The sequence below is a fragment of the Amphibalanus amphitrite genome, unplaced genomic scaffold (genome assembly GCF_019059575.1).
Source record: "Amphibalanus amphitrite isolate SeventyFive unplaced genomic scaffold, NRLGWU_Aamphi_draft 000143F_arrow, whole genome shotgun sequence".
Taxonomy (NCBI): domain Eukaryota; kingdom Metazoa; phylum Arthropoda; class Thecostraca; order Balanomorpha; family Balanidae; genus Amphibalanus; species Amphibalanus amphitrite.
Genome location: NW_024881638.1, coordinates 67607 through 94487, shown reverse-complemented (window position 1 = coordinate 94487; position 26881 = coordinate 67607). Strand labels below are relative to the sequence as shown.

Here is a 26881-nt window from a genome sequence, read left to right as displayed (position 1 = left end):
ATTTGACGCGATTGCTCATTATCTAGGAACGTAATATAATCCCGATAAAAATAAACGTGGGGTTTTCCGGTTTTCCACAAACCCTGAACAACATCGTCCTCAATCCACTGATTCGAGGTACCTTCAAATTGGCGCTCAAACACAAGCTCTTCTTTCAAATATATTACTACACATTTCAAGCGTCGCGTGCGCTTGACACCGAACCAGTGATTGTGCCATTTGGTACATACACTTAACGAACACAGTGACTGGCCAAGGTTGTACTATACTCGCGTGTCATTGGTTAATGGGCCCATGGTTATAACATTGTTACCCGCACCTCGGCAGCCGCGGTTAAAATGGCAGTGAAGCGGGCTAGCAGAAAGCATAAAGTAGCGTAACGCAGATAACCAAGTACGTGACTTGCCTAACACGCAACTGATGTGCAAACATACATAGCGAGAGTGACCTACCCTGTTAAAATGAGTTTAAACGTTTACGACAAAAATGAGGCAAGAATCAACGCACACAAAACAAAAACCCGCAACGGGAACAAAATGAACACAATTCGTATGCACCATTGGACGGTGTGATATCCGACGATTAACATCACAGACATGTTCAGTGAGCATTGTAGCACAAAGAACCTACAAATTACACAAATTCCACACACACACACGATCTACATAGTGCCTCCTATCTACTTCTGAGTGACTTTGAACACATGATTGTCTGACCATCAGACACTGAGGCAATTATTCAAATATACCAACTGTAAAGACGGGTAAGACACTTGGTGATTATCCCATGTGTAAAGGAGTAAAACATCGCGACAAATGGCAAACCCCTTGCTCGTGCATCCGTGAATGACCACACGGGTGAGTTGGACACCCACGGTTATAGCGTTATTGACTGATGGTGGTGGTGGAATCAGGAATCAGAGATAACCAACGCACAATGTTCACAAATAAAATTTGACAATAACAAACGAGAAAAATACACGAACCACTACTAAAAATAACAACTACCTACTTCGAAACAATCTTTGGTTTTTAAGTATTCTCGTCCCAAAAACACTCGAATGAGAACTCAGCAATAATTATAGCATTCAACCAAACGAATCCATAGTTCGGAGCGTCAGTTGGCCCCTAAGTTTAGAATTTGTGGTTGAAACTTTTAAGGTTCACGTTGAGTTTCTTGTTCGAATGTAGGATATATTGCATAAAAAGAAACGTACCCTAGGCGGTAATTCGATGTCCAGATGTCCATTTGCGTGCTAACATTGATTTGCCTATACCAATCAAGGCCCTATATACCTAGCCTAGCAGGTCCAAAATCAAGTAAAAATGCAATGCATAAAATAGCAAAGCCATACAAGCAAAGCAGAAAGCAAGGCAAGGTACATATGTATAAGAAAAACAAAACGGTTCAAATGAGACTTATCAACTATGTTGTTGAGGTGCAGGGCCCTCTAGTCACCTATGCGAAATGTAAATGAGTGACAGAAAGTAGATAGTAATTATGCGAAACGTATGTTCATTAAAAATGATTTGAACAGAAGCCTTAATTGCACACATCAGTATTGATTGGAATGTTAATGAAAGGCAACCCTAAGTAAACATCAGGTTTCACTGGAAGTTGTGTTACACACAGATCTCTAATGCTCGATAAGTCGATGACTCAATAATGACTCGTCGTCTGCAAATGGTCCAGAAATACGCTGTGTTCAGTCGTATTGTCATCAAGCTCGATGTTTCAGTTTTTCAGATCCCTTCTCATTCCCAGTCCCTTTGAACAGTATCAAAGGTCTCTATAAAATCCGTCTGTCCAGCCCATCACATGCCTATCATTGTTCCTTGCGTTGTTTCCTCTGCAGAACGTACGCCCTGAGGTAGAAGTTGCCGAAGAGGCCGATCATGGTGAGCGCATAGAAGACGCTGTACGCGCAGAAGCCGTGTCGCAGGTAGCCGACACCGGCGTGTGCCAGGCCAATACCGAACTGGGCGATCTGCAGCTGCGTCATCCGCTTCTTCCAGGCCACAGGAATGGATACAGACGCAGAGGTGAGCCTGCGTTGGCGCGGTGGGAAAACAGGGTGTGATAATAAGAGAGGCAGAGTAACAGAAACAGAACGCCGATAGATAAACTCACTTCAATCATGAAGTGGTCAGAAGACCTCAAATCCTGAAACCAGTATAACGCCTTTTGGGGCGACTAACGGAGCGAGCGAGAGGGTGGGCCTTGCACGTGCGAAATTGCGAGGGGGCACCTCCAACTGACTTGTGCACGGCACCCTTCTAACCGGTCTCTAGCGATGTGCCAAATTTGGGCACAATCGGCCCAGCCGTTCTCGAGATCTGGAAGCGGCACCCTGCACGTGCGCACGTGCAAAATGGGTCCCAACTGACTTGTGCACGGCACCCTACTAACCGGTCCCTAACTGTGTACCAAATTTGAGCGCAATCGGTCGAGCCTTTCTCGAGATCTGGAAACGACCCCTGCACGTGCGCACGTGCAGCAGCGCCCCAACTCTGACACATGGATATGCAGTGCCTAGTGGGTGCCTACCTACATGCCAACTTTCAGCGCAATCGGCCAAGTAGTTACCGAGATATTGCAACAATTACAAAACGGACACCTCTTCGTTTTGCACGTGGCACGTGCATAAGGGGTCACCCACATGCATCAGGAATAGTCCAATACTTGGTAGAAGGAATGAAGCTACCCTACAAAAATTACCGCGTGTAAATCGGTCAAGTGGTTGCTGAGATATAAGCCTCGCAAAAGCGTGACCACGGCCGGCCGGCCGGCCGGCCGCTCATACTCAGAAATTTCCGCTAATCTAAGGAAAGACTACGCTCGCTTCGCTCGCTCCGTAACAACGTTACCTAACGACTTTTCCTTCCGGGTAAGCCACCAGACCTATCAGTACCCTTTTTTAAGCAACATGATGAAACAGCGGCGCGCTTGATCTAGACTATACGCATTGTGTCTGTTATAATCAAATTATTATGTGGCTGCATTATGCATATCGAGGGACAAATCATATCCCAAGACCACTAGGAACATTGACAACTCGTAAATCGCACTTCAGGTCACCACTCACCATGCATCTCACACGCCCTTTGAAGAGGTCGTTACTTACCCGTAATAGGCGTACAAGCAGACATGTACGAAGGCGTTGATCATCACCGGGAACGAGATGGCCGGCCACGGCGCCAGGTGGTAGAAGTAGTCGGTCAGCAGCACCATGCTGGCGTGGTGGTACACGTGCAGGAACGTGATCTGGCCAGTCTTGTGACGCAGCATCATGAACGCCTGAAAATGTATGAAATTTAATATCTAACGAAGGATGTCTGTTGATGATAAGAAAACGAGGCATGAAAGAGGACATAGTTATTTGAGAAATGATACGCACAGTACGAAGTAATTTTTACACCTTCGGCCAACTGAAAATTAACTGGGGAGTTTCCACATGGCACAGCAAGGCACGATCAGTGCGTGCGGTGATGAGCACGTACCGTGTCCAGTAGCTCTGCCACCTTGAGCAGCCAGTAGAGCAGAGCAGCAGCTTCGATGCGCCGTTCCCGCTCCTTGCTGTAGAAACGGTCACAGCGCAGCAGAGCCAGCGCAAACATGAGGCAGCAGGCACCGTTTGCAGCAGACATGGAGTAGTTGTAGACGACCATCAACTGAGAAAAATATAGGATGCATAGGTAATTATCATCTCATTATCCTCTCTCATTTTTATTTCTAATTCGGTGCTTAGAGGTCAGGAAAATGCTGGTTGACACTATCATGATGGCTGACGTTCATGTAGAGTGTAGGCCTAAGCAGTTTCAACCAATGCGATAAGTCACAAACCTACTACGTAGAACAACATGTAACTATTGCTATGTTAGCATTGTAATGGAGGGAAAGGAAGCAGTACATACTCACATTGTTTAGTTGTATTGGCTTCACATGTTGTTTCCATTTCTTGGATAATGCCACCATTAATAGGTATACCACAGTGAACTTGAATGAAACAGAGGCAAGTGTATATCTGGCAAAAGCTTCAACACTATAGTTGGTGACAGCCATTTTCAGTGAAATCTGAAAGATATACAGGGTGTTTAAATGATGGATGACATATATAAATGAATGAACAGAAGATCTGCCCCACCAACTCTACTCAAGGCAATTTTCTGAGGGAAATTCAACATATTTGTTAATATGTACCTATTGTAGGTATTTAAAATAGCGAAATCATGTGTGGTTCAGTAAATGGCATAAGATCGCCAATGACCACTATAGACCGGGCGCCCAACACCCCCCAAATGGCATAAGATAGTTCACAAAGATATTTATACAGTTTGCTTAAACCTCGGAACATGATAACATGCTAGATAGTCATGCAAGCCTGCACAGCTCCCTGTAGGTCCAGCTACTTCATAAAAAATCACTGAAAAGTGGCATTTTTTGTATCCCTCTCCTTGGTTGAAAACCTTCCTGTGATGTCTGCTCTACTATAGTCTCTTCCATGTCAATTGCCAAGCTTGCGGCCAAAGTGCTCAGCCGAAAGCAGTGCGTGATTTCTGTAAATACAGTTTTTACATTAAAATACGCAAATTATTGATTGAAGGAGCAAACTGCTGATGGAACTCTGGCTGCAAGCTTGATATGGAACAGGCTATAAGGTTGTATGCTGAGACCTGCTCATTCCAATTCTTTTCATTAATCGGTTGTCAAGTTCTTGCTAAACACTGCATTTTCATGCCTGAGTGGATAATTAATTGAGACTACCTTTTCCAATAACTTAGGCAGGTTCGACTTCAAATGACAAGGCAGTATTTAGAAAACAATGAAGTGTTTAGACTTTAGAAACCAACTAATCCAGGTTGAGATAGGAAGGGTAGGTATTTCTCAACCCTGGTTTGAATTTTCCTCTAATGAAACATGCATTTAAATAAAAGCTTAATAGCTTAAAAAGTAGAATAGCTTACTGGATATGAGGATCTTTAATCAATACTCGAAGTCAAAGCGATTTTCAACTAAAAACTAAAAAATAACATTTGCATGCCATGGGGCCCCCATCACAGGGTAGCATTTCGTCGCTGCAGCTGTTCAGCTTTTGCTGACTCTAGCTACCGTTTCCGACATCTCTGTTGTCTGAATGGATGGACGACTGCTGACGTCTTTTGTGCTGACTTTTGAGTGGTCCATTTCATCTGCAAACGTACACATTTTTACCATTCGAACATGTTGGAAACATTTCGTAAATGAATCAGCTGCGCATTGTTTACATTCGTGATGTGCTTCCATATTATCTTTACGTCACTACCATATGACGTTTTCTTTGAAACGGCTTTATATGAGGTAGAGGAGCCTCAACAAGATTGAGAATTGAGATGCTTCCCGAGATGCTTGTTCACATCGTCCGGACTCTCTAGTCATCTACATTACAGCCATGTGATCATGACTGCAGACAACTAAATGCAACTGTTAGTAATACCACAGTGTATATAAATACAGTGGCGGCCACAGTGTATAGTAATACCAGTAGCGGCGGAACACCTTCAATTAAAGGGGGGCACTGCCGACTTTTGGTCCCATTCTTTCCATGCAACGCCCATAGGGCTAATGTTAAAATGCCAAAATCAAAGGGGGGCACGGTGCCCTGGTGCCCTCCCCGTTCCGCCGCCTGTGAGTAATACTAGGTACCGGTTGTCGGCTCTATCAATTTATCAATCGCTATTCGCCTGCCCGCAGTTGACGAGACTCGAGACCTTCGATTTTCGAATGATCCAGTCTCTACAGTCGATTACGGCTGCCCGCGTCGTTCACGGGATGCGACATGAAACCGCAGACCACGCAGGCCACACCACAGTCGGCTATGCGGCTATGTAATTGTATAGGTATCCGTCGGTCGGATACATGACCCCGTTCGAATTATTAGTGCTTGTCTTTTCCCGATGATCGTTGCTCGATGATCTGAATTTACGGTTAACTGAATTTCAGAATACGGTTGCTCGATGATCTGAACTGTGGGATAACTAACTCGGGTCGAAGTGAGCTGTTACACAGGTCACAACTTCACCGTGCTAGGATAAATCAATCATGCATACACTTGTATTAGCGCTCACATTTTGAACCCAAAGTTATATTAGTCTCGAATGTTTTGAATTTACTCAAAATTTTGCGAATTGAATTGACCACGTCCCACGAGCCATCCATCTCTCGTTGAGCTAGTGGGCATAAAAGCAAAGCGAAACATTGATCCTCTTCCAATTTCCGAATTTTGTGACTATAGGTACATACCTACTAATCCTCTCTTGGACATATAGAAGATATGGAACCATGGAAGAATATCTAATGTATATTAGTCAGTCTTCGATTAATAGAAACAGGAGTTAAAAAAAAAAATAGTTCGTTCTAATAGGCCTACACTTGGCCTGAAACTTCCGTGAATTTCTAAGGTAAGGTAAAGTGAGGTATTAATCCGCGCCCTGCTGGGGGGGGGGAGGTTGTTTGAACCCCCCCCCCCTCTGTGGTTTTTCGCGAATATCTCAGCGCGAAGCGCCGCCGTTTTTGGTACACCTTATCATAATCAACTCTACACATGTTGTGAAACTTTCAGACCAAGGTCGTTCAAGGTCAGGTCACCAGGTCACTTTAAGTGACCTCACCTAATAAAAGTTTCAATGTCTGCCATAGCTACACCGAGTGACCGATCGTGTTGAAACTTTCAGCGATTGCTGAGAGCAATAGCATGCACAAAATGCCTATCTCAGAATTTTGATATCGATGACCTAAGGTCAGGTTAATTTTGCGACCTCCCTATTACTTACCTATAAGTCAATGGGAGAAAACTGAAATGCGCCGCTTTTGGACGAACGCCATTACAAATACTCCTTAACCCTATTACTGGTGGGGGGTGGGGGTGGGGGGGGGGGGGAATCGGCCCCCACCTGTAGTTTTTTTGCTCTCGACGGAAAACCACTCTAGCTAGGGGCTTGAAATTTGGTGACTTTTCCTTGCCATTCATTGGACACATTGTGTCATTTTTTTTAGTTTTTAGCCAGGGTTTGGTGTTTGTTTAATTTTTCAAATAAACAAACATAAACAAACTGTTCACGAACAAATGTGTTCGCGAACAAGTGACGTCATCGGTCAAATTTTGGTAAGCAAACAACGAACAGTTCGCGAACGTTCATGAACTGTTCGCGAACACGGTAAAGAGGGGGCAGATAAGACCCCCTCCTTAGCCATTTCGCTCCTAATTGACCTAATTGACTCCTAAAAATTTGACAGTGTCAAATTTTCAAGTCTACCGTTTAAGGTCAAGTTATAGTTCATTCGATGCGTCTTGACAAGAGGAACGCGATGCCGGTAAAAGTAACCTCATGCATGGCTTGGGTCAAAAGTTATTGCAGAAAAACTGTTTCCGAAAAACAGGCTATTTTGCAGTTTTTGCCCCCTGCAGGCAAAACCGTTGACGTTAGGTCAAATCTGAGATGATTACCCAGAAAGGGCGTTTATAGGGCTATCGAATGCGCTTTTCTGCGGTACTGCAGCTCTATTGGTTTCCGAGTTATGCGTTGGCTTCTTGGAAATTGTCGACACTTGACCTGAAAATCGTCGAAATTTCGCCTTCAATGACCTGTGGTGACCTGACCTCTGGCTTGACCAAAAAAGTGAACGAAGTGCTTTTGTCATTATTTTTGGCGCTCTTTCGAACGTCGCCTTTTGCGTATCGCTACGTGGCCCAGGAGCCGAGTTAGAAAGGGAGTGTTAAAAAACTCCCCCCAGCAGGGCGTGGAATCCAGGACCCCCAGTAGGGCGCGGATTAATAACAAACGATTTATTTTTAATTGGAAGTGAGGAGGACCACGGCCAGGTCCCACACCCTGATAAGTGGCTAACTACGCTGGACCTGCTGTGGGTCAGAGGCGGAGCCCGGCGCATTCTCCCCTCCTCTGTCGCTCCAGGCCTCTGTCCAGAAACACCAGACACATCCGGGAACGCAGACACTGGCCGCCAGACTCCCCGCGCGCCCTCCTGCGCGCCCCTTGACCTGTCGGACAAGACGCAGATGCTGGAAAGACCTCCGCAGCGCCAGTGGCGGTCCCAGCAATCCCCAGTGAGAGTCCATCAACACCAGTGGGCCTGGTCTTTATGTAACTTAGCCCTGGATCCGACGGGCATTAAGCTGATTTCTGCAATAGACTCAAGTTGATGGTGATATTTGAAAGCTATGAATTATACCCTCAGTGAAGTTTTATCCATAATGTCGCGTCATTTATGTCATAGTCGGCGCTCGGCTACACAAACCCCACCGGACGGTGTCCGCCTGGGGCGTCTCGTCGGCTCCGCAGCCGTCGGTTCACGCCCCCTGGCGGCGCCTCTGGTGTGCTGTATATGTTATCGTCAGACCTCGGGACTGACCGGCGGCCGCTGTCCTCTCCGGTCCGCGGCGCGGCGCGTCGACAGGCGACGAGTGTCGCTCGACGCTCTGTGACCGACGGGCGACAGTGACACGTCCGTGACGCTGTCCGTGACGGTGTCCGTGACGGTATTCGTGAGTCCCGTGACACGGCGGACTCGCGGTGCCCGTGTCGTGTAACGAGGTGTTTGTTGGGGCATTGAGCCTCATCTCGGCTGGACCGAGGACTGGAGGCACCATGGGGCCTCCCGGGGTGCTGGGGGTGCTAGCACTTCTGCTGGTGCTGCAGCTCGCGGCATGCCAAAGTAAGTACTGCCGTCACATGGGGATGGTAAGAAGGGCTTAGAGCTTAGCGGCTAAGAAGGGGCTTATTGACAATATTCTTGACCAGGACTGCACGAATGTGGCAGCACGTTTAGGTCTACGAATGATGCTTAGTAGTCGGTGTTCGATGATGCGACTGAGGTGATCGATGCAATGCTGCGCTTTCCTCTCCCTTTTTGCCCTAAAACAGATATAAACGGCGCATTTTCACTCGTGTAGCGTCATACGTATATGCGTAATTATGCGTTACATAAGATCTCATCGTTGCCTGTGCGATGCTGCTGCCCTAGGGTGCCCTAATGTGCCAATTCCCATGCACCTTGCACCTTGGATATCATTCGAGATAAGATTCCGTAATACCAGGCAAAGTGAAATAAATATGTCGAAATAAACGCCCATCTCTGGGAAAGACACGGGTGAAATCAATTATTATTGAGCGAGAAGAGCCCAGTTTTCCCCAAGTTCGACCGCCTCCGGCATACGCTAATATATAGTCACATATAGTCATTACATATATAGTCATTATATAGTTATGGTCACATCCATCGGTAGTTACTCAAGTGACAAAAGTCACGCCACAGGTCAGGTGAAGTGGGTGATCGGGTCGGTCCGTGACGAGGGCTCGTTACACCGTACACGCTCGGCTTTCAATCCGGTCGTCTTCCCGGAATTCCCCATGAATGGAACTGGGCTCTCGAACTGCTCAACAAGTCTAGGATGGCATAGGTTTGTAGCTACGATCCGGACTGCGCAGTCATTGAAAATCTGAACGTTATAATTACAAATGATAATTTTGAGTTACCTTATGTTAACTTTATCAATTCATGGCTGTATTTCGCAATGTAGGCGTTGAGGCCGGCGTCCGTCAAACGGTAAGCAAACTGATTTTTACACATTTTTTTCAGTCAGCACTTCTTTTAAAAAACACACTTTGCCCCTTTGTTATGGATCATGACTAACACAGCCACGTGCATAGGTTCACTCCAGTGGACTTTGTAAAGGCGGCAGCTACTTCTGCGAAGGTAACTTATGTGTGTCGTTTGTAAATATAACATAGACCATAAAGTGGTTCTCAAGAGGCAATTTACCCTGACTCACACATCGTATTATTTACAGATAGGCACGTGTATGCTGTTGTTAGGTACGAATAAAACCAAAACGTAAAATTAACTTCAAAACATAGATTTACCCGCGCCCCACTGGGGGGGGGGGGGGGTGGCTATTCATAGCCTCCCTCCCGTTTTCTGCAATAACTTCCAAGCCGCTTGACGTTTCGACGCCAAACTTTCAGTACCTTCGGCTGCATCAATTTGACACCTTGTGTCAAAATATGAACTTAGCTACCATAGGTCGGCCGGAAATGACGTCAGAGTGACGTCATGTTCGGTCGATTTCGACGCAAAACATTGAACCACGGCAATCGCTCCCAAGGGCCAAGACCTCAGTTTTTAAGCTAGATCCAATATCTTTGCATGAAAAGACTCAGAATAGACTGCGCTATCAAACTGCTATCTCGGATTTTCAAAATTTTGAAAATTTCGAAAATATTAGAAAATAAAATTCAAAATTTATATTTTTATATTTTTTCAAAAAGTTTTTGGCATTTCGAAAAAAACGGAAAATTTGTGATAGAACGCATGCTTATAACTTACTCTAGCAAGTTTTAGCTAAATATTTTCAAAAATGGCCAAGTTATAGGTACGCATTATTGCAAAAATTCACAATTATTTATTTTCCAAATCAATTTTTCCGTCCGTATTTGACATCGTACACCAATATAAATAGCACCATCGTGTTCCTGAGCTCAAACTGCATTTAATAGACACCTTTTTTGTTGAAAAATTTCAACTTCAAAATTTGACCTGTTTTGACCTGAAAGTGACCTGACCTAAGCTGAATTCGACTCAAAATGACCTCGAATGACTCAGACGACATCAAATTCGAAATATATAGCCTACATGGACCATAAAACATGTGTCACGTGACCGACGTATGATATAATATTTCTATGACCTGTGATGACCTGACTTTGACCTGAAAGTCAAAGTACAAGTTTGGTACCCTCAGGGTATCTAAAGCATCTGTTCACGAGTGTGTAAACCAAAAATGAGCTTGATCTGACTTGTAAGACGGCAGCCGCCGGCCAGAGCCCAAAATGTGAACAAGCCAAAATGTTAATAGTTTTTACTTTGACCTGACCTATGACGTCATCGATGACCTCGAGGTCAATGAAATTAGGTTTCGTTCGACAGTTTTTCCGGGGCTATCAGACGCCGTTTGAATTTTGACGATCGGCCCAGTAGTTTCGAAGTTAGGAGGGGGGCTATGAAGAGCCCCCCCCCCCCCCCCAGTAGGGCGTGTTATACGCAGACCCCAGTGGGGTGCGATATATCTTGATCATTTTTCGCTGCACAAAGCCCTGATCTCATCGATGGACAGTGGAGCATGACTTGAGACATCTAACCAGCTCAGCATTTCGTGGTAGATACTGGCCTCTGTTTATACATACAAACGCCGAGTGATTGAGATTGCCGAGTCCGCACGTGTTAAACCGCAGAGCTTCGCTGTCTGAGGCTCAGGGTCACCATGGGTCGTTTAAATTAAACAATATCACGGCTTTCGTCATATCCAGGCCAGGCCAGCTATGCCTCTATCAGAGTGACGGCTGTGTCCACTGGCGGATCCAGGGGGGGGGGGCCACGGGGGCCATGGCCCCCCCCCCAAAGGCCTAAAGTGGCCTGTTTGGCCCCCCCCCCAAAACGCCAGAAAAATTGTTAAGAAAATATACCTTGATGGAGGTTTTTAGCCACTTGGTGAAGTAAAGCTTTCCACAGCATAATATGGAAGCAATATAGTAGCAGTGAGGGTCAGTCAAAAGTTGCGCGAGCGGAGTCGACCTTAAAAAAAAAGACTGTTGTTGGCACGTGTTTATGGCGCGGCAGCTGGTAGTTGGCGGTGTTTCGCGTGGTGTGGCATCACTGGCGGATCTGGGGGGGGGGGGCACGGGAGCCTGAGGTGCCCCTGACAGGCCCGTGGTGCCCTTGCTAGGCCTGTGGTGCCCCTGGACCCTGGCAGGCCTGTGGTACAGTCCACAGCAGAAGTAATGTGGGGTTTCAGTCATGGGTATGTTCTGCTTCTGAAGCTTAGGAACGATTAGCCAGACTACAATGAAACTTTGAATGTAGCTTATATGTATCGTCACCCTTGCAGCTGCAACTTTAGCTATTGACATCTTCTTTTCAATCACTTCGCATTAAACAATCGCCAGTCAAAGCCAACCGTTGAGTTTGGTAAAACCCTACATTACTTTAGCGGTGGGCTGTACCTCTGGCGGGCCTAGGGTGCCCCTGCTAGGCTGCTGATGCCCCTGGGACCTGACAGGACTGTGGTGCCCCTGACAAGCCTAAAGTGCCCCCAACAGGCCCGTGATGCCCCCGACAGGCCCAAGGTGCCCCTGCGTGATGCCGTGATGCCTGCGAGGCCGGTGGTGCCCCCTGCGAGGCCGGTGGGGCCCCTGACAGGCCCATGGTGCCCCTGCTAGACCGGTGGTGCCCCTGGCAGGCCTGTGGTGCCCCTGCTAGGCCGCTGGTGCCCCTGCTAGGCCGCTGGTGCCCCTGGGCCCTGACAGGACTGTGGTGCCCCTGACAGGCCCAAGGTGCCCCTGCAAGGCCGGTGGTGCCCCTGTAAGGCCTGTGGTACCCCTGCTAGGCCTCTGGTGTCCCTGACAGGCCCATGGTGCCCCTGCGAGGGCCGGCGGCGCCCCTGGCAGGTCTCTGGTGTCCCTGACAGACCTGGGGTGCCCCTGACAAGCCTGTGGGGCCCCTCACAGGCCCGTGGTGCCCTTGCTAGGCCTGTGGTGCCCCTGGCGGGCTGGTGGTGCCCCTACTAGGCCGGTGGTGCCCCTGACAGGCCTGTGGTGCCCCCGGGCACCAAGGGGGTCATGACCCATGTGCCCCCCTTGGATCTGCCACTGATGCATAATATATTGATTTATAAAGGCGTTATGGCTTATGCAATATGCAATTGCAGGCACTTGGTATCCCTCACTTATCCCTCATTGGGGCTCTGGCGGGCTCCTGAGGGCCCACGTCTATCTCCGGGAGCCCATATAGACAGGCTCCTTTGGGTCCTTTCAGTACACTATAGCATAAGAGGTCTCCATGCGAGTCCTATACATACATCTGAGGGCGTACCCTGATGTCTGAGGTACCCAACTGCAGCTCCAATGGTCTCTTCTTACACTGGCGGATCCAGGGAGGGGGCATTTAGGGCCATGCCCCCTTCCCAGAGGCCTAAAGTGGCCCGTTTTCCCCCTCCCCCAAACGATAATGAAACATAGTTCAATCAGGGCGTGGCCCAGGAGCCGAGTTAGACAGGGCTGTTTTACCACCTCCCGGCCCGCAAAGGGACCCAAGCACTGACTCGAAGCGGGTTAAAGAGACCCTCCCACCTTCAAAAAAGTTAATGAATTGGCATGAAAGTGATGTCGCTAGGTTCAGAAAGGGCGAAAACGAATATCCACCAAATTTTATCGAAAAATATTCACCGGTTTTCAAGAGACTTTTATTTTTGTTTACTTTTTGGGATATCCGCTGCTGTTCCTAGCGACTTTATTTGAAAGTGCGGCATTTGTTGCGCGCAAAGCAGCCTATACCACCGCATGCTACCAAACGTTTTAGTAAAATATTAAAAAATCATTAGATCTCCGCTGACGTCACACATTCAGAGGGGTATCCAAAAGCATTAGCCCCTCTGAATCAAAATGCTGCAATTTTGAAATTCAATATTTCCGATTTAAGGCATTTCTCGATGTTGTGAGTGCGTGCCGAAACCGGTAATTGTGAGCCAGGGACCCCATTTTGGCTATCTCAGCTCAAATCTAATGTTAAGGTGGGAGGGTCCCTTTAACTGGTCGATAAAAACAATGGTAAGTGTTTACAAAGTAATATAAAGGCATGGGTCGGGTGGGCTACCATTTATATATTTTTCTTTTTAGTTAAAAAAAAATTCATCGTGTCAGGGCTGTGACGAAAAATAAGTGGCCTAAATCCGATGAGAAAACAGGATTTGGGGGTACCCTAGGTTTGGCTCCTGCATGAGTTGGCCCCCCCCCCCCCCAAAACGCAAGCCTGGATCCGCCAGTGGCTGTGTCATCGTTTTTTTTTTTTGCATCAATCCAATCCTGCAGAATTATCAGCATTGTAGCACTTGTGCTGGGGTGACTAAATAGGGCTTCTGCATTTGCAGTCCTATGATGGTTTGCCTAGGGCCTAAGGGGAATACCTCTCGATACACATCCTTGCAATCTGCAACTTTGCACCGTCTGTATGTATATCATTGTATGTTTTCCTTTGACTAGAGCTGGCCATTCCAACGCGGTAGTAGTTCTCTAGCTTTTAAATAACTTTGGGATACATTTTAGACGCTTGAACCATGTAAGGTATCTGCCAGACGCTTAAGCACGTAAGACAGAAGAAAAACATATTTCATGCATTTGGATTATTGGACTAGGTGTGTCCTGTGTGATGACAAATGGTATCTGTGTATATAGTGTGACTTTAAATGTAAGGTTGCATTTACATTCTATGCACGGTCTCAAGACTCAGCTGTTCTTTACACTGTAAACTCATTTTAACAAACGTTTGTTACTTTTACAAGGAAAATTATTTAGCGCAAATCCCCGCACCCTTTGCCATGTCATCGAACGACCCTATTGTTTGTCATGGTAGTTGTTCTTACAACCCACTCCCATGTAGTTCGTTAGACTAGCGACCAAAGTTTGCTTTGTCATTGTTGTGTGAACGACTGTGTTCCTAGTTATAATCATGCGGCTACTAGGTAAAGACCTGCGCATGTTTGCATTTAACAGGGCTGAGCCGTGTACTTGTTCAGTCAAATCAATGCAAATCTTAGTTAGCATAGTAATGTCTACGTGCAGCAAACCTGTACTTGTAAGCAATCTACTAGTCTCAGGCTTGTAACGTTTTACAAAGACCTCCCTTGTATTCGTCAGTTTTCTCCACAAATCGCAGGTCGCCGCTCTGCAGTCTCATTATTACAGCAAAACAGCATTACTGAAAGTAGGTCATGTATTTAAAATGGTACATACACATTACACACACAATGGTGATGACACTGATGACCCAAGGGGCAAGGGCAATAACGCATGCGAAAAGGCAATGAGCGTCATCACTTACGAGTACACTGTAGAATCACACGTTTACATGCATTAGGTTTGAGTTAAGATAGTCATCTTGGGTTCCCTGCCTCGCAATAACTGGTTTGGGGACTCGCAACATCGAGGAATGCCTTGATTCGGAAATATGTTATTTCTAAGTCTGCGGAACACGAATTTTAAGGGGCAAACCCATTCGAATCTAAGGGGCATTCAAATTCATTACCCCCTTGGAATTCAGGTGCTTTTTCATTTTTAGACTGCTTGAGTTTCTGCAGTTTGCTGTCTTCAGTGTAGCGACCCTTGCTTTGCAAGCTGGAGCTTTCGCTCCTGATGAACGCCTGAAAGAAAGCATCGCTATATTATAGCACATGCAGAACAATATGGCCTGGAGCAGAACACATTGTGCTTACTTCCATACATTAACATCACGCACTTATTCAGCAAATTTCTGATTAAATCTGCATTACTATCAGTTGGAAGACATACATTTCATTAAAAAATGACAAAAACGACCGAACACTGTTATCACCTACCATTTTTCACGGAAGTGAGCAGGAGGCCACATCACTGCACGGCGGTTGGTGCGCAACTGAAACTTTCAAATTGAAACGGCCGGAAACGTTTTTGGCGCCACCTATATAACAAGTAACAGCTTTGTGTATGTTACTACTAACACGTCTAACTAGCGTAACTAAGTCCGTGTTGCAAAGGTGTAGCTGATACCTTCGACAAGGACATAGATAACATAAGTATGTATCAGTATTTTTGCAATGGTGTAGCTGGTTCTTTCGACAAGGATATACATTACAAATCATAAGCAAATCTATGTTCCATATTACGAATAAGACCCTGGTAGTTTTCACAATAGCCTCCATAATCCTTGTCAATTTTATGAATGGTCGACTAGGTGCTGGGGCTGATACTTATATTTGCCCTGTTGATTCAACCAACTATGACAAGATATTCGTTGTTCGACATAACCTTTATTAGTATTTTTGACAAACGCTCGTCGTTGTACGACAACCCCTTGTCAAAATGAGTTTACAGTGTAGCTCATGATGTGTGATGCATAGAATGGCGGGTCTCTTCATATCCTCGGTTGCCTAGCATCCTTTGATAGTAAATGGAATTGATTATAATTGTGAGCCCAACCACAAATTTTGGGGAATGCCGCTCCCCTCGTCCTCGCCTGAGTCGCTATCTATATTCACTACAATAATTATGGCTGTCATCAGGCTTTGTTTGGGCTTGTGCAACCCCAACCTTGATTCATGTTCGAATGACACACCCACTAACGTTCCACACGTCTTAAGAGTTTGTATTCCTTAAACTCAACTCCAAAGTCCCACTTCAAAGTTCAACAGCTCAATTCTTCTGAAGTGGCGTCGCAGGTGCCCTGTTATCGTTTCATTTCTCAGTACGTCACATGGGTTGTATTGACTTGTCTTCGTGACGTGTGACCGCCGGGTCAGTTGATTGTTTGTCATACCGATGTGGTGACGGTCTGACCCCTGTGGCTCCTGAGACACCGATCGGGCTCGGCTAGCCGTGTGGTCACTGATTGATTATGGCGCACCTGTGGAGCGAGCACCTGGCCTGATAACGTGTCCGTCGGGCGGTGACCGGGCAGTGGCGTTACCTTTGTAAACACTACGATCATACAATCTAAATTTATATGTCAACTTCGCATCCCTGCTCTTTTGTTCTGGTTTCAACATCAGATCAGGCACTTATGGGTACGAATCAAGGTGTAGTGCGATATTTTTTAACTTTGGTATTTTGTATATCGGTTTCGTATGCAACTATAGATCTAAGTGACGTTTTCAAATAGTACCTATCGATAGCTTGGAGTGACGTGAAACTTTGTTTTGTTTCAGATCCATTTATTCCTGTAACTGATACGTGCTCCATTCAAAGATGCGAAGGTAAGAAAATGCGGGATTTTCCATCCTGATTTCGGATAAAAAGTTTTATAAACCTGTCACATAATTAGCGTGAATTTAGGCTGGTAATCGTCCATACACCCACTTTTCATGGGCTTGCAAATTGATTTCTTGTTAGGTTAACGAGCTTATACATGCGTACTGCGCATTTATCCTGTAAATTGTAATAAAAAGACTGCAAAACTTCAAAATAAAACGCCTGTCGTTTTCCCAACTTTTTATTAAATCGAGGTCGCTTTTCGCCCGACAATTATTTCTTCACTCTGACGACGCCGTATTACTGCATTATACCCGCTATTCTAGAGCCTACAAAATTCAAGTACACAGTGGGAGAGTCGTACCGGTACAAGTACTCGGCGAGTACTGCCAGCACGGTACTGGGCGTCACCAGGAAAAGTACCAACCTCACTCTGGAGTGTGACGTCATCGTGCACGTCATCACGCCCTGCGAACACGCCATCACGGTAAGCGTGTGACATGTGCTGCTTCGACTTACTCGAGTATGCGAATGAATATGCAGGAACAACCGTTCTATTCCAACACAGCCGTTGCTGTTATAGGTGTGTGTTGTGTTTTGCACCGTTTCTTGATGCATTTCTTTTTTTTTTTGTCAAATTTGCCGAGCTTGGTTCTCTCGGGCTATTTGATCGAGAACCTTTCTGACATGAAGTCATCATAAGTCATCATATTGGGATGGGATGATAAGAGGTCGAGGAGACATTGGGGTAGGTAGGCATACCAGAGACTCCTGGCGTTTTGCCATTTGTCAAACCATGACAGGATCAGGTACAGCCTTTTCAGCCATCATTGTACGAATTTTTAATTTACTTGGCATTTATGTCAGGAACAGGCAGTTTTTAGACCAACATATTCCTATTTTGTTTTCCCAGTGCACCTCGGCGCCGGCCGTAAACGCCGTGTCAGTTAGGCTAACCCGCCGGACACGCGTGTCATGCGGTGCAGTATCACCCACAGCATACAGCGTCAGGACATCGAGAAGCGAACGGCTCATTACACTGTGCGCTCACGTCGTAACCTTTTACCTTCACACCCCCATGTGTCTATCATCCACAGATTGAGAACGTGCAGCTGAACACAGTCGCCGAAGACCAGGGATCGACAGTGGACAGGAACATTGAGAGCGACAGCTTCTCATCGCCGCTGGAGTCCTACCACTTGAGGTAATGAAAACACAGCTTTTACGAAAAATAGCGGTACTGACTACTGTAATTACGTTTTTAATAATTTGTCTTTCTAAAAATCATACCTTGAAATTCACTCGTTAGTCGTTCATTGCACGCCAGTTGTTGAAAATGTAATTAGTATGTACTAATTTGTCCACTGCTTTCGCTGCCACAATCGTACCGAATTATCGAATCAAGGCCATGCAGTGAGGTCCATCTCGGTTCACTCCTAGCTCAGCTCTGACTCATTCCTACACTCCCCCGACCGGCCGGATAAAGCCTATTGCAGTACTGATTGAAACCATTCGCTGACGGCACCGGCGGATTCCCTTCTGTCCACACCCTCTACCAGCTGAAACAGCACGTGCTGTTCAACGCCGCGACACGTGTTTTGCGCCTTTCCTCCCTCTCCCCCCTCTCTCTCTCTCTCTCTCTCTCTCTCTCTTTCTCTCTCTCCCCCTCTCTCTCCCTCTCTCTCTATCTCCATCTTTATCTCTATCTCTATCTCTATCTCTCTCTCGCTCCCTTCCTCTGACGTCCTCATACGACACATGTCTTTCATGACATATGACACTTTTTATCTCTCGTTGCTTGTAGGTATGGCTTCCACGACGGTGTTGTGGATGCGATATGCCCGGAGAATGGAGACCCAACCTGGTCCGTCAACGTCAAAAGGGGAATCGTCTCGACGCTGCAGAACTCGATGGACAGAATCGACCTTGACTACAGCGATGTCGAGGTAAGGATCAGTGACAGAAAACTGGATCCGTAATCAGCCCAGCTACATTCAAAGGTCCGGGAGGAACTATTGCTAAAAATCAGGATATTTCACGCTTTCGCGACTCAATGCATTTCTTGTTATCTTGTAGCATAATTCTACTATGCAAATTGCAAACAACCCATTTCCCAGGTCATGCATCCTGTTTTCTGTAAATTTATCCCATCATTTTTTAAGTGTTACAGCATTATTGTTTTAGCACTTCAGTGGCAAATCTCATGAAAGCACAGTCAGGTTTTCTCTCTTCCTAGTTCCTTATGACCATAGTCTTCAACGGTAGTGCGCTGCAATCGGTGATTCTCGGACCTTTTCAGGGGCAACCTCACTGGCTTTCATCGTGACGATCGTGACGTCACCGGTTACTGTCTATTACTACGTGACGTCACTGGATTCTGTTTGTTACAGCGTGACGTCACTGGTGACTGCCCGGTGTCGTACGCTGTGGAGGGAACCGACGGCGCGGCGCTGGTCATCTCCAAGAAGCGTGACCTGAACGCGTGTGTGGGCCGGTTCGCGCACACCTCGCATATCCAGGGAGTCGGGTACAGCATCAAATCGGTAGGTGGAGCGATCAGACTGATAGCATTCAACAATCACAACTAGTCTGTAGAGTAGGTATACCATAAACTTTTGACATTACGATAGTTAGTTCATTGTTAGAGCTGAGTAGAACATGAACAAAATTGTGTTTAATTTTCACTCCATTTCACCTAATGTGTGATGATACTCACACAGCAATTTACTCATCTTCCCTCGACCACAATATCTGACACCCCCCCCCCCCCCTACCTCATCTGCCCTCCAGCCGGTGCAGAACATCCCCGTAGTGGCGAGTACCAGCACGTGCCGTCAGAAGGTGCTGACCAACCGCCTGACGAGCGTCATCTGCGAGGAACGTCACCTGCTGAAACCGTTCTCCAACGACGAGTCGGGAGCCGTCACCATCACCTCACAGAACCTGACCCTGGTGCCGGAAGACACTGCCAATGCCGGGGTTTCTGAATGTGAGTTGGTGTAGGGGAGGGAAAGAAGGGAAGAGAGAGAGAGAGCGAGAGAGAGAGAGAGAGGGGGGGCGGGAGGGAGGGAGAGACGCTACCGCTAGAGAGAGGGAGAGAGGGGGAAGAGAGAGAAATGTGTTTTGCGCGATTGGGAGAAAAAAATTCGTAGACTCATTAGAATGTGGACACGCTTTATGTCGATATAAGGCTTGCAAATATTTATGCAGTCTGAATGTATTTTATAATACTTTGGCTTATTTTGTATAAGAAATACATGCGACGAAGGGCTGTGTTCTCTGTTTTTTAGACGTGATTAAGAACCGTGACACGCTGCTATATAACCACCTGCCAGCCAAGTCGGCCTCCCACACCCGGGAGAAGTCGCTGGCTGACGCCAAGGCGCTCGTCGAGGAGCTGTGTGAAAACGTGAGAGCCATACTGAGGCGTCAGACGATTCAAAGCGGATGGAGCGACACACATGCGATTAGCTCAGTCACAGACTTCTCTCTATATATAGAGAGAGAAGAAGATCTCTATATATAGAGAAGTCTGTGGCTCAGTCATCAGCTGGCTGCTGCCTTGGGGTTTTGTGTCATGAATTTATATTTGTCATCTCAAAACCTTAACATTAAATTGTTTATTCTATTTACGGATACGTTTTGAATTGACTTCCTAAGGAGTAAGGTTTCACCTGTTTTTTTTTTTTTTTAGATAAAAATCCTTCAAATACTAGAAAATATCGCGCCGTAACAATCTTCAAATCAATATCGTGTTGTTGACAGGACTCTGAGGTGCGTGTGGAGTCGACCACCAAGTTTTCTCAGCTGATTGACGACCTGCGGGGGATGACGCACGCTGAGATCAGGGCCCTGCACCAGCACAGCCCGAGCATCTGCCGACACGGACAGTGAGTTGGAGACAAATGGAGACTTAGAGAGACAGAGGCGAGCAGGGCTCACTCGGGGGTGCGTTATAGCATGTGGCTGATGATCTCAAGCTATGTAATGCTTTTAGTAGAAGAAAATGACTGTCTGCCTTGCGTTGTGACGGAATTTCCTTCTCGTTGCGGCATATTTGAATAAACGACGATCTCATGCATCAGAGTATGCCTAGATTAGGCTACCAACCGTAGCCAATATTATATTTTGTTGAACCTCTCTGTTACTCGTTGCCTCACTCCACCGTTCATCCCTCGCGTGTCTCGCTCTCACAGGCAGCTGATCGAGGACGCGCTACCGGTGGTATCCACGGCCGGATCGCTGAACCTGATGACCGACCTCATTGTCGACGGCAAGGTCACCGACCGGGTCGCCAACACCTGGCTGCTGGCGCTCAACTTCATACCCAGGTGCGGAGAACATTGTGTGGTGATTGATACTTTGTTTAAAAGTATAAATGCATAGTCTCCTGTAAAGGTCAATTACTGAGCAGTTTTGCATTGGTAACCCGTGCGTCTTAGTAGTTGCGCTGCTACGAATTATATCTACGCCATTGATATGCATTATATGCAAACGATTTTTTTTTTCGAGAACACTTGGCACATATAGTTAATATGGTAGCTGCCGAAGGTGTGTTTAAATGTCACCATCTCGTTCTCAGTGTCGACCAGGAGATGCTTCGTATCGCCTCCGGCCTTTTGGAGGTTCGGAACCCGGCCGTGGCGACCCGCGCGCGGCTGGCAGCGGGCGCAGTGCTCTACCAGTACTGCCGTCAGCACGAAAAGTGCGACAGAGACAGTGTGGCTCTGGAGACGATGGAGCAGCTGGTTCGACCGCTCGGTGCCGACTGTCGGGCGAACAGTGAGGAGGAGGAAAGGAAGGTAAGGAGCGTGAGAGGGCTGTCTTCTGTTGGACGTGGTGTGGGGAAGACGTGGTATGATTTTCTGCATGACATTAATTATTGTCTCCATACGTGAAATATGTCGAGTTTGATAATCGACTTATGCCTCCTATCAACCTTGTAACTGATCTATCGGTACGTCATTATGCATTTATTTTACATGGATTGATGTGCCTTGCTAAACATGGAACTGGATTTGAAATAGTCTGAAGTTACCTATTTTATTTATTATAAATTGCTGGTTCCGGTTGTGACGCTTGTATCCGTTCCTATTCAAGTATTCAACTTTAATCTTAGTTATTCCAATGAGCTGCATTGTACGTTTCATTCCTTTACATCTTTCCGCAATCTTGATCTCCCTGCACTAACATCTACCCCCATCCCACTCCTTACCTTCGGTCAGGTGCTGCTGACGCTGCGAGCGGCCGGTAATGCCGGTCTCTCCCCGCCGTCCGTGGTCGACACGCTCAACGAGTGCTTCATGAGCCGCGACAACCCGGCCAGGATCAAGGTGGCTGCCATCGAGGCGTTCAGGTGAGAGGATGGGCTGTGGCTGCGAACTTTGGAGGTGGACGTAAATGGTCCTGCTGGTTTATGATTTGTTTCATTCTCTTTTTGTGAAACTCCAGTGGCTGAGCTTTGACGCACTCGTGATCCGGATCAGCAACTTTAAATCGTATAATATTTCTCGAACTCTTCGTTACAGGTTATAATTCAGAGTGGATTAGGCTATATTATCAGTTAATCTCTTATTCTAATTTTCATATATTGGCCAACTTTCATGGATTAGCTCATACACTTTTGCTGATCCGGATCACAGGTGCCCATGGAAACCGGGCTGTTGTCATCATTGCCCTTACAACTCCCAAAATGATAATGATTTACTTACCAGTATAACGCCTTTTGGGGCGACTAACGGAGCGAGCGAGAGGGTGAGCCTTGCACGTGCGAAATTTCGAGGGGGTACCTCCAGCTGACTTATGCACGGCACCCTACTAACCGGTCTCTAGCGATGTGCCAAATTTGAGCACAATCGGCCCAGCCGTTCTCGAGATCTGGAAGCGGCACCCTGCACCTGCGCACGTGCAAAATGGGTCCCAACTGACTTTTGCACGGCACCCTACTAACCGGTCCCTAACCATGTGCCAAATTTGAGCGCTATCGGTCCAGCCGTTCTCGAGATCTGGAATCGACCCCTGCACGTGCGCACGTGCAGCAGCACCCCAACTCTGGCACATGGATATGCATTGCCTAGTGGGTGCCTACCTACATGCCAACTTTCAGCGCAATCGGCCAAGTAGTTACCGAGATATTGCAACAATTACAAAAGTGACACCTCTTCGTTTTGCACGTTGCACGTGCATAAGGGGTCACCCACATCCATTGGGAATAGTCCAATACTTGGTAGAAGGAATGAAGCTACCCTACAAAAATTACCGCATGTAAATCGGTCAAGTGGTTGCTGAGATATAAGCGTCGCAGAATCGTAACCACGGCCGGCCGGCCCGGCCGGCCGCTCATACTCAGAAATTTCCGTTATTCTACGTAAGACTCCGCTCGCTTCGCTCGCTCCGTAACCAGTATAGCGCCTTTTGGGGCGACTAACGGAGCGAGCGAGAGGGTGAGCCTTGCACGTGCGAAATTTTGAGGGGGTACCTCCAGCTGACTTGTGCACGGCACCCTACTAACCGGTCTCTAGCGATGTGCCAAATTTGAGCACAATCGGCCCAGCCGTTCTCGAGATCTGGAAGCGGCACCCTGCACGTGCGCACGTGCAAAATGGGTCCCAACTGACTTTTGCACGGCACCCTACTAACCGGTCCCTAACCATGTACCAAATTTGAGCGCCATCGGTCCAACCGTTCTCGAGATCTGGAAACGACCCCTGCACGTGCGCACGTGCAGCAGCACCCCAACTCTGGCACATGGATATGCAGTGCCTAGTGGGTGCCTACCTACATGCCAACTTTCAGCGCAATCGGCCAAGTAGTTACCGAGATATTGCAACAATTACAAAAGTGACACCTCTTCGTTTTGCACGTGGCACGTGCATAAGGGGTCACCCACATGCATCGGGAATAGTCCAATACTTGGTAGAAGGAATGAAGCTACCCCACAAAAATTACCGCATGTAAATCGGTCAAGTGATTGCTGAGATATAAGCCTCGCAAAAGCGTGACCACGGCCGGCCGGCCGCTCATACTCAGAAATTTCCGTTATTCTACGTAAGACTCCGCTCGCTTCGCTCGCTCCGTAATAAATACCTACTCCAAACCTTGTTCAAAACTCAAAGAACATACGAGCAATGAACCCCGTCACCAGTTTTGCTAAACATTGGTCCATTTTAAAGGAGGTCTTTTTGACAACTCTCCCTCGATCGTCCTATCTTCTGACGTGACTTCCCCCTCTCCCCACAGACGGTTCAGCTGCACGGTGCGCCGCGATTTCATGCGGGCCGTGTTCAGAGACATGGCTGAAGACAGCGAGGTGCGAATCGCCGCCTATCTGGGCCTGATGCGGTGCCCGTCGCACCAGGAAGTGGGCCTGGTACGCGCCGCCCTCGAGCGGGAACAGGTCAACCAAGGTGGGTACTGGGGTGCAGTGGTGGTAGATGTGATGCACGGAGTGAGCAGTCTCGGCAGTCTAATACAGGATTACAAGACGTGTTCGCTATAGCAACTGAGGTGTTCCCTATCGCGATTTCATTCAGACCAGCTGGACTTCACGTAAAAGAAGTAGACTACGGAAATGCGTAATACGATAGGCTGCCGCCGCAATGGGTTTGAGCTTTGTAAGTGCTTGGTCTTTCCATTCAAAACATCGTTCAGACGATATTTTGCCTCGTTTTATAAATGCAATCTCAACATTTTTTGATCCTGCTAATCGCCTCTTGCAGTGGGCTCGTTCGTGTGGACCCACCTGATGAACCTGCAGGAGACGGCCTCCCCCTACCAGCTGGAGGTCCAGGGACTTCTCGCCGATCTCCACCTGCAGAACAAGTTCAGCATCGACACACGCAAGTACTCGAGGAACTTTGAGATCTCCGGCTTCAACTCCGAGTACCACGTGGGCGCGTCGCTGGACTCGAACCTCGTCTACAGCTCCAAAAGCTACATCCCACGCTCGCTCAACTCCAACCTGACGCTGCAGATGTTTGGCGAGAGCGTGAACCTGCTGGAGGTAAGACTTGGGCTTTCGGGTACATGAGATGGCCTAATGAAGCACGGTGATTTGCTTTTAAAGCAGCCAGGGACTGTCATAAATGATAAAATGCGTACACATATGTACTTGTTGCACGTATTTTGAACGTACCGATATTTGTATGATGCGTATATATTTTGTATGATGCGTACTTACCCTGGGATATACTTTGAAAATAAATGGGAAGCTTCATGGCTCATGGTGCTTGATGTAACTGAGTATGAATCGTCATTCGGTCGCCAGTTATATTCACAATGCGCAAACCAACCAGGAGCTGGCTGGATGTTGGTCAATTCAGCATTTCTTTCCCGTTAAGGAAAGGTAGGTATGGGACCATCGCGAAAGTTGCCGAGCCAGGCTAGCCAGGAGACTGACCACGCCGCCATTCTATTTCAGGTCGGAGCCCGAGTCGAGGGCATGGAGCGTCTCGTGGAGTCGGTGTTTGCGCCCGGCGGAGGGCTCCATAACGCCGCGCCCGAGCCGCTCTTCCGGAGTCGCCGCGACGCCACCCAGCGGGAGAAACTGGAGAAGATAAAGGCCGACTTTGACGCAGCAGGCAGGATGGGCGACCCGCAGGCATTCTTCCACATGAAGGTATAAATGGCAACGTGTAGAGTTCATCTTTGTTACCTTTTTTGTGAGGTGCTTCGTTTCGTTTCGTGTGTAAGTGTTTGTTATGATTATTTAGAGAATAGCTCAGCAGCTAAGAATTTACGGGAACCGACTCATATTACGGGAGCCTTGTGGAACTGCTTTTATTATCAATGCACAAGCATATGCATGTGCTCATTTTGATATTCAGGCTGCCCCATCTGCTTGTGCTATTCCACGATCAACCAGAACTAGAAGAGACAGTTTTCCACACTTTTGCTAAATTTGGGTAAGCAATAAGCATGCTACCCAGTGTTTGGGCGCGTTGGTGTTTGTCATTGGGTGTTTGGACACGTTTGTTGTTTGTTTCGCCAGGTGTTTGGACATGAGGTGGACGGCGTGGATCTGCGGAGCTCGGACGCTAACAGAGTGACCGGGTGGCTGACCGAAAACGGTCCGGGGGAGTGGATCAAGTGGCTGGGAAGCACAGAGGTGGGTGAGATTGGCGGTCGGTAACCTGTCAGTGGCGGTAATGATACGAGTCGCTAGGTGTTGCAGTTTATCTATCAATAATTAGGAAAAACTCCAAAGATATATATTGTCGCCGTTCAATAGACATAAAACAGCCAGAATCGCAAGGTAAATACTTATGTACGACCTCGGTGTTTTGCTGCCGAAATAGTTGCAGTGCCAAAGATATGACGCCTAACGGAGTTTAACCCTATTCCTGGCGGGGGGGGGGGGGCCTCAGGAGCCCCCCCCCCTGAGGTTTTTTGGTAATTTCTCCCAAACGCGTTGAGCTAGGAAGCTCAAATTTTCTGACTTTTCCTAAAAGGCTTCTACGCAACATGTCTAAAAATTTTGAGTTGATCTGACCTCAGGTCAGGTCACCAGAGGCGGTTTGGTGACCCTACCTCAGAAAAGTTTGCAATCACGCCAGAGCTAGAGTTTTTGACCGATCAATTTCTTCTCTTCAGGGTTTAGTTAGGGTACCAGTATGTGCAATTTGTATATCTCGGAATTTTGATATCGGTGACCTAAGGTCAGGTCAATTTCGCGACCTCCCCATTATAAGTCAATGGGGGAAAAATCAACTCCCTGTTTTTACCACTAAAACGGGTCGGAATGGCCCCATATACCATACATGACTTCATATACGATCAACCTTCACTACCTTGAGGTCTGTTTTGCTGTTGGGCAGCTGTGAGGTCATGTGACGTCATCAAAGGTCACCAAAGGTTTTTGGCCAATAACTCCGTACAGGAACAAGATACAGACGCGTGGATGGTCTCATTGTGTTCAGCTCGTCAAGACGCATCGAATGATATACATGATGACCTCGAGGTCACGTGACCTGAGGTCAACCTTTGACCTTGACCTTTCGAGGTCAACATATATATCTTTCGATGCGGATTGACGAGAGGATCACGACGATGCCCTT

At 47.2% G+C, this 26881-nt stretch overlaps 2 protein-coding genes across 5 annotated transcripts in view; one reads left to right on the top strand and one right to left on the bottom strand.

The window, feature by feature from the left end:
* Positions 1–147: 147 nt before the first annotated feature.
* LOC122382581 (elongation of very long chain fatty acids protein 2-like) lies at positions 148–5074 on the bottom strand. Of its 2 annotated transcripts, none has more exons than XM_043368100.1 (5): positions 4965–5074; positions 3919–4074; positions 3501–3671; positions 3125–3297; positions 148–2048 (listed from the first exon to the last, which is right to left on the bottom strand). In XM_043368100.1, the coding sequence occupies exons 2-5, from the start codon at positions 4060–4062 to the stop codon at positions 1826–1828; spliced, it is 711 nt and encodes a 236-aa protein (XP_043224035.1). In that variant the 5' UTR covers positions 4063–4074; positions 4965–5074; the 3' UTR covers positions 148–1825. The 2 variants fall into 2 exon arrangements, with proteins under 2 accessions (XP_043224035.1, XP_043224036.1); XM_043368101.1 differs by lacking the exon at positions 4965–5074 and adding an exon at positions 4765–4875.
* A 3329-nt stretch (positions 5075–8403) lies between these two features.
* Positions 8404–26881, top strand: part of LOC122382611 — a 77392-nt gene continuing 58914 nt past the window's right edge. For 2 of the 3 annotated variants that reach the window (XM_043368170.1, XM_043368169.1), the window contains exons 1-16: positions 8420–8709; positions 16784–16831; positions 17153–17313; positions 17924–18030; positions 18631–18772; positions 19217–19369; positions 19617–19815; positions 20117–20235; positions 20592–20716; positions 21023–21157; positions 21409–21628; positions 22052–22182; positions 24066–24232; positions 24545–24828; positions 25246–25443; positions 25816–25932. In XM_043368170.1, coding sequence (XP_043224105.1) covers positions 8643–8709; positions 16784–16831; positions 17153–17313; positions 17924–18030; positions 18631–18772; positions 19217–19369; positions 19617–19815; positions 20117–20235; positions 20592–20716; positions 21023–21157; positions 21409–21628; positions 22052–22182; positions 24066–24232; positions 24545–24828; positions 25246–25443; positions 25816–25932 — 2373 coding nt within the window. In that variant the 5' untranslated portion in view covers positions 8420–8642. Of the gene's footprint in view, positions 8710–16783; positions 16832–17152; positions 17314–17923; positions 18031–18630; positions 18773–19216; positions 19370–19616; positions 19816–20116; positions 20236–20591; positions 20717–21022; positions 21158–21408; positions 21629–22051; positions 22183–24065; positions 24233–24544; positions 24829–25245; positions 25444–25815; positions 25933–26881 lie in introns of all 3 variants that reach the window. The other variant, XM_043368168.1, reaches the window with a different exon arrangement.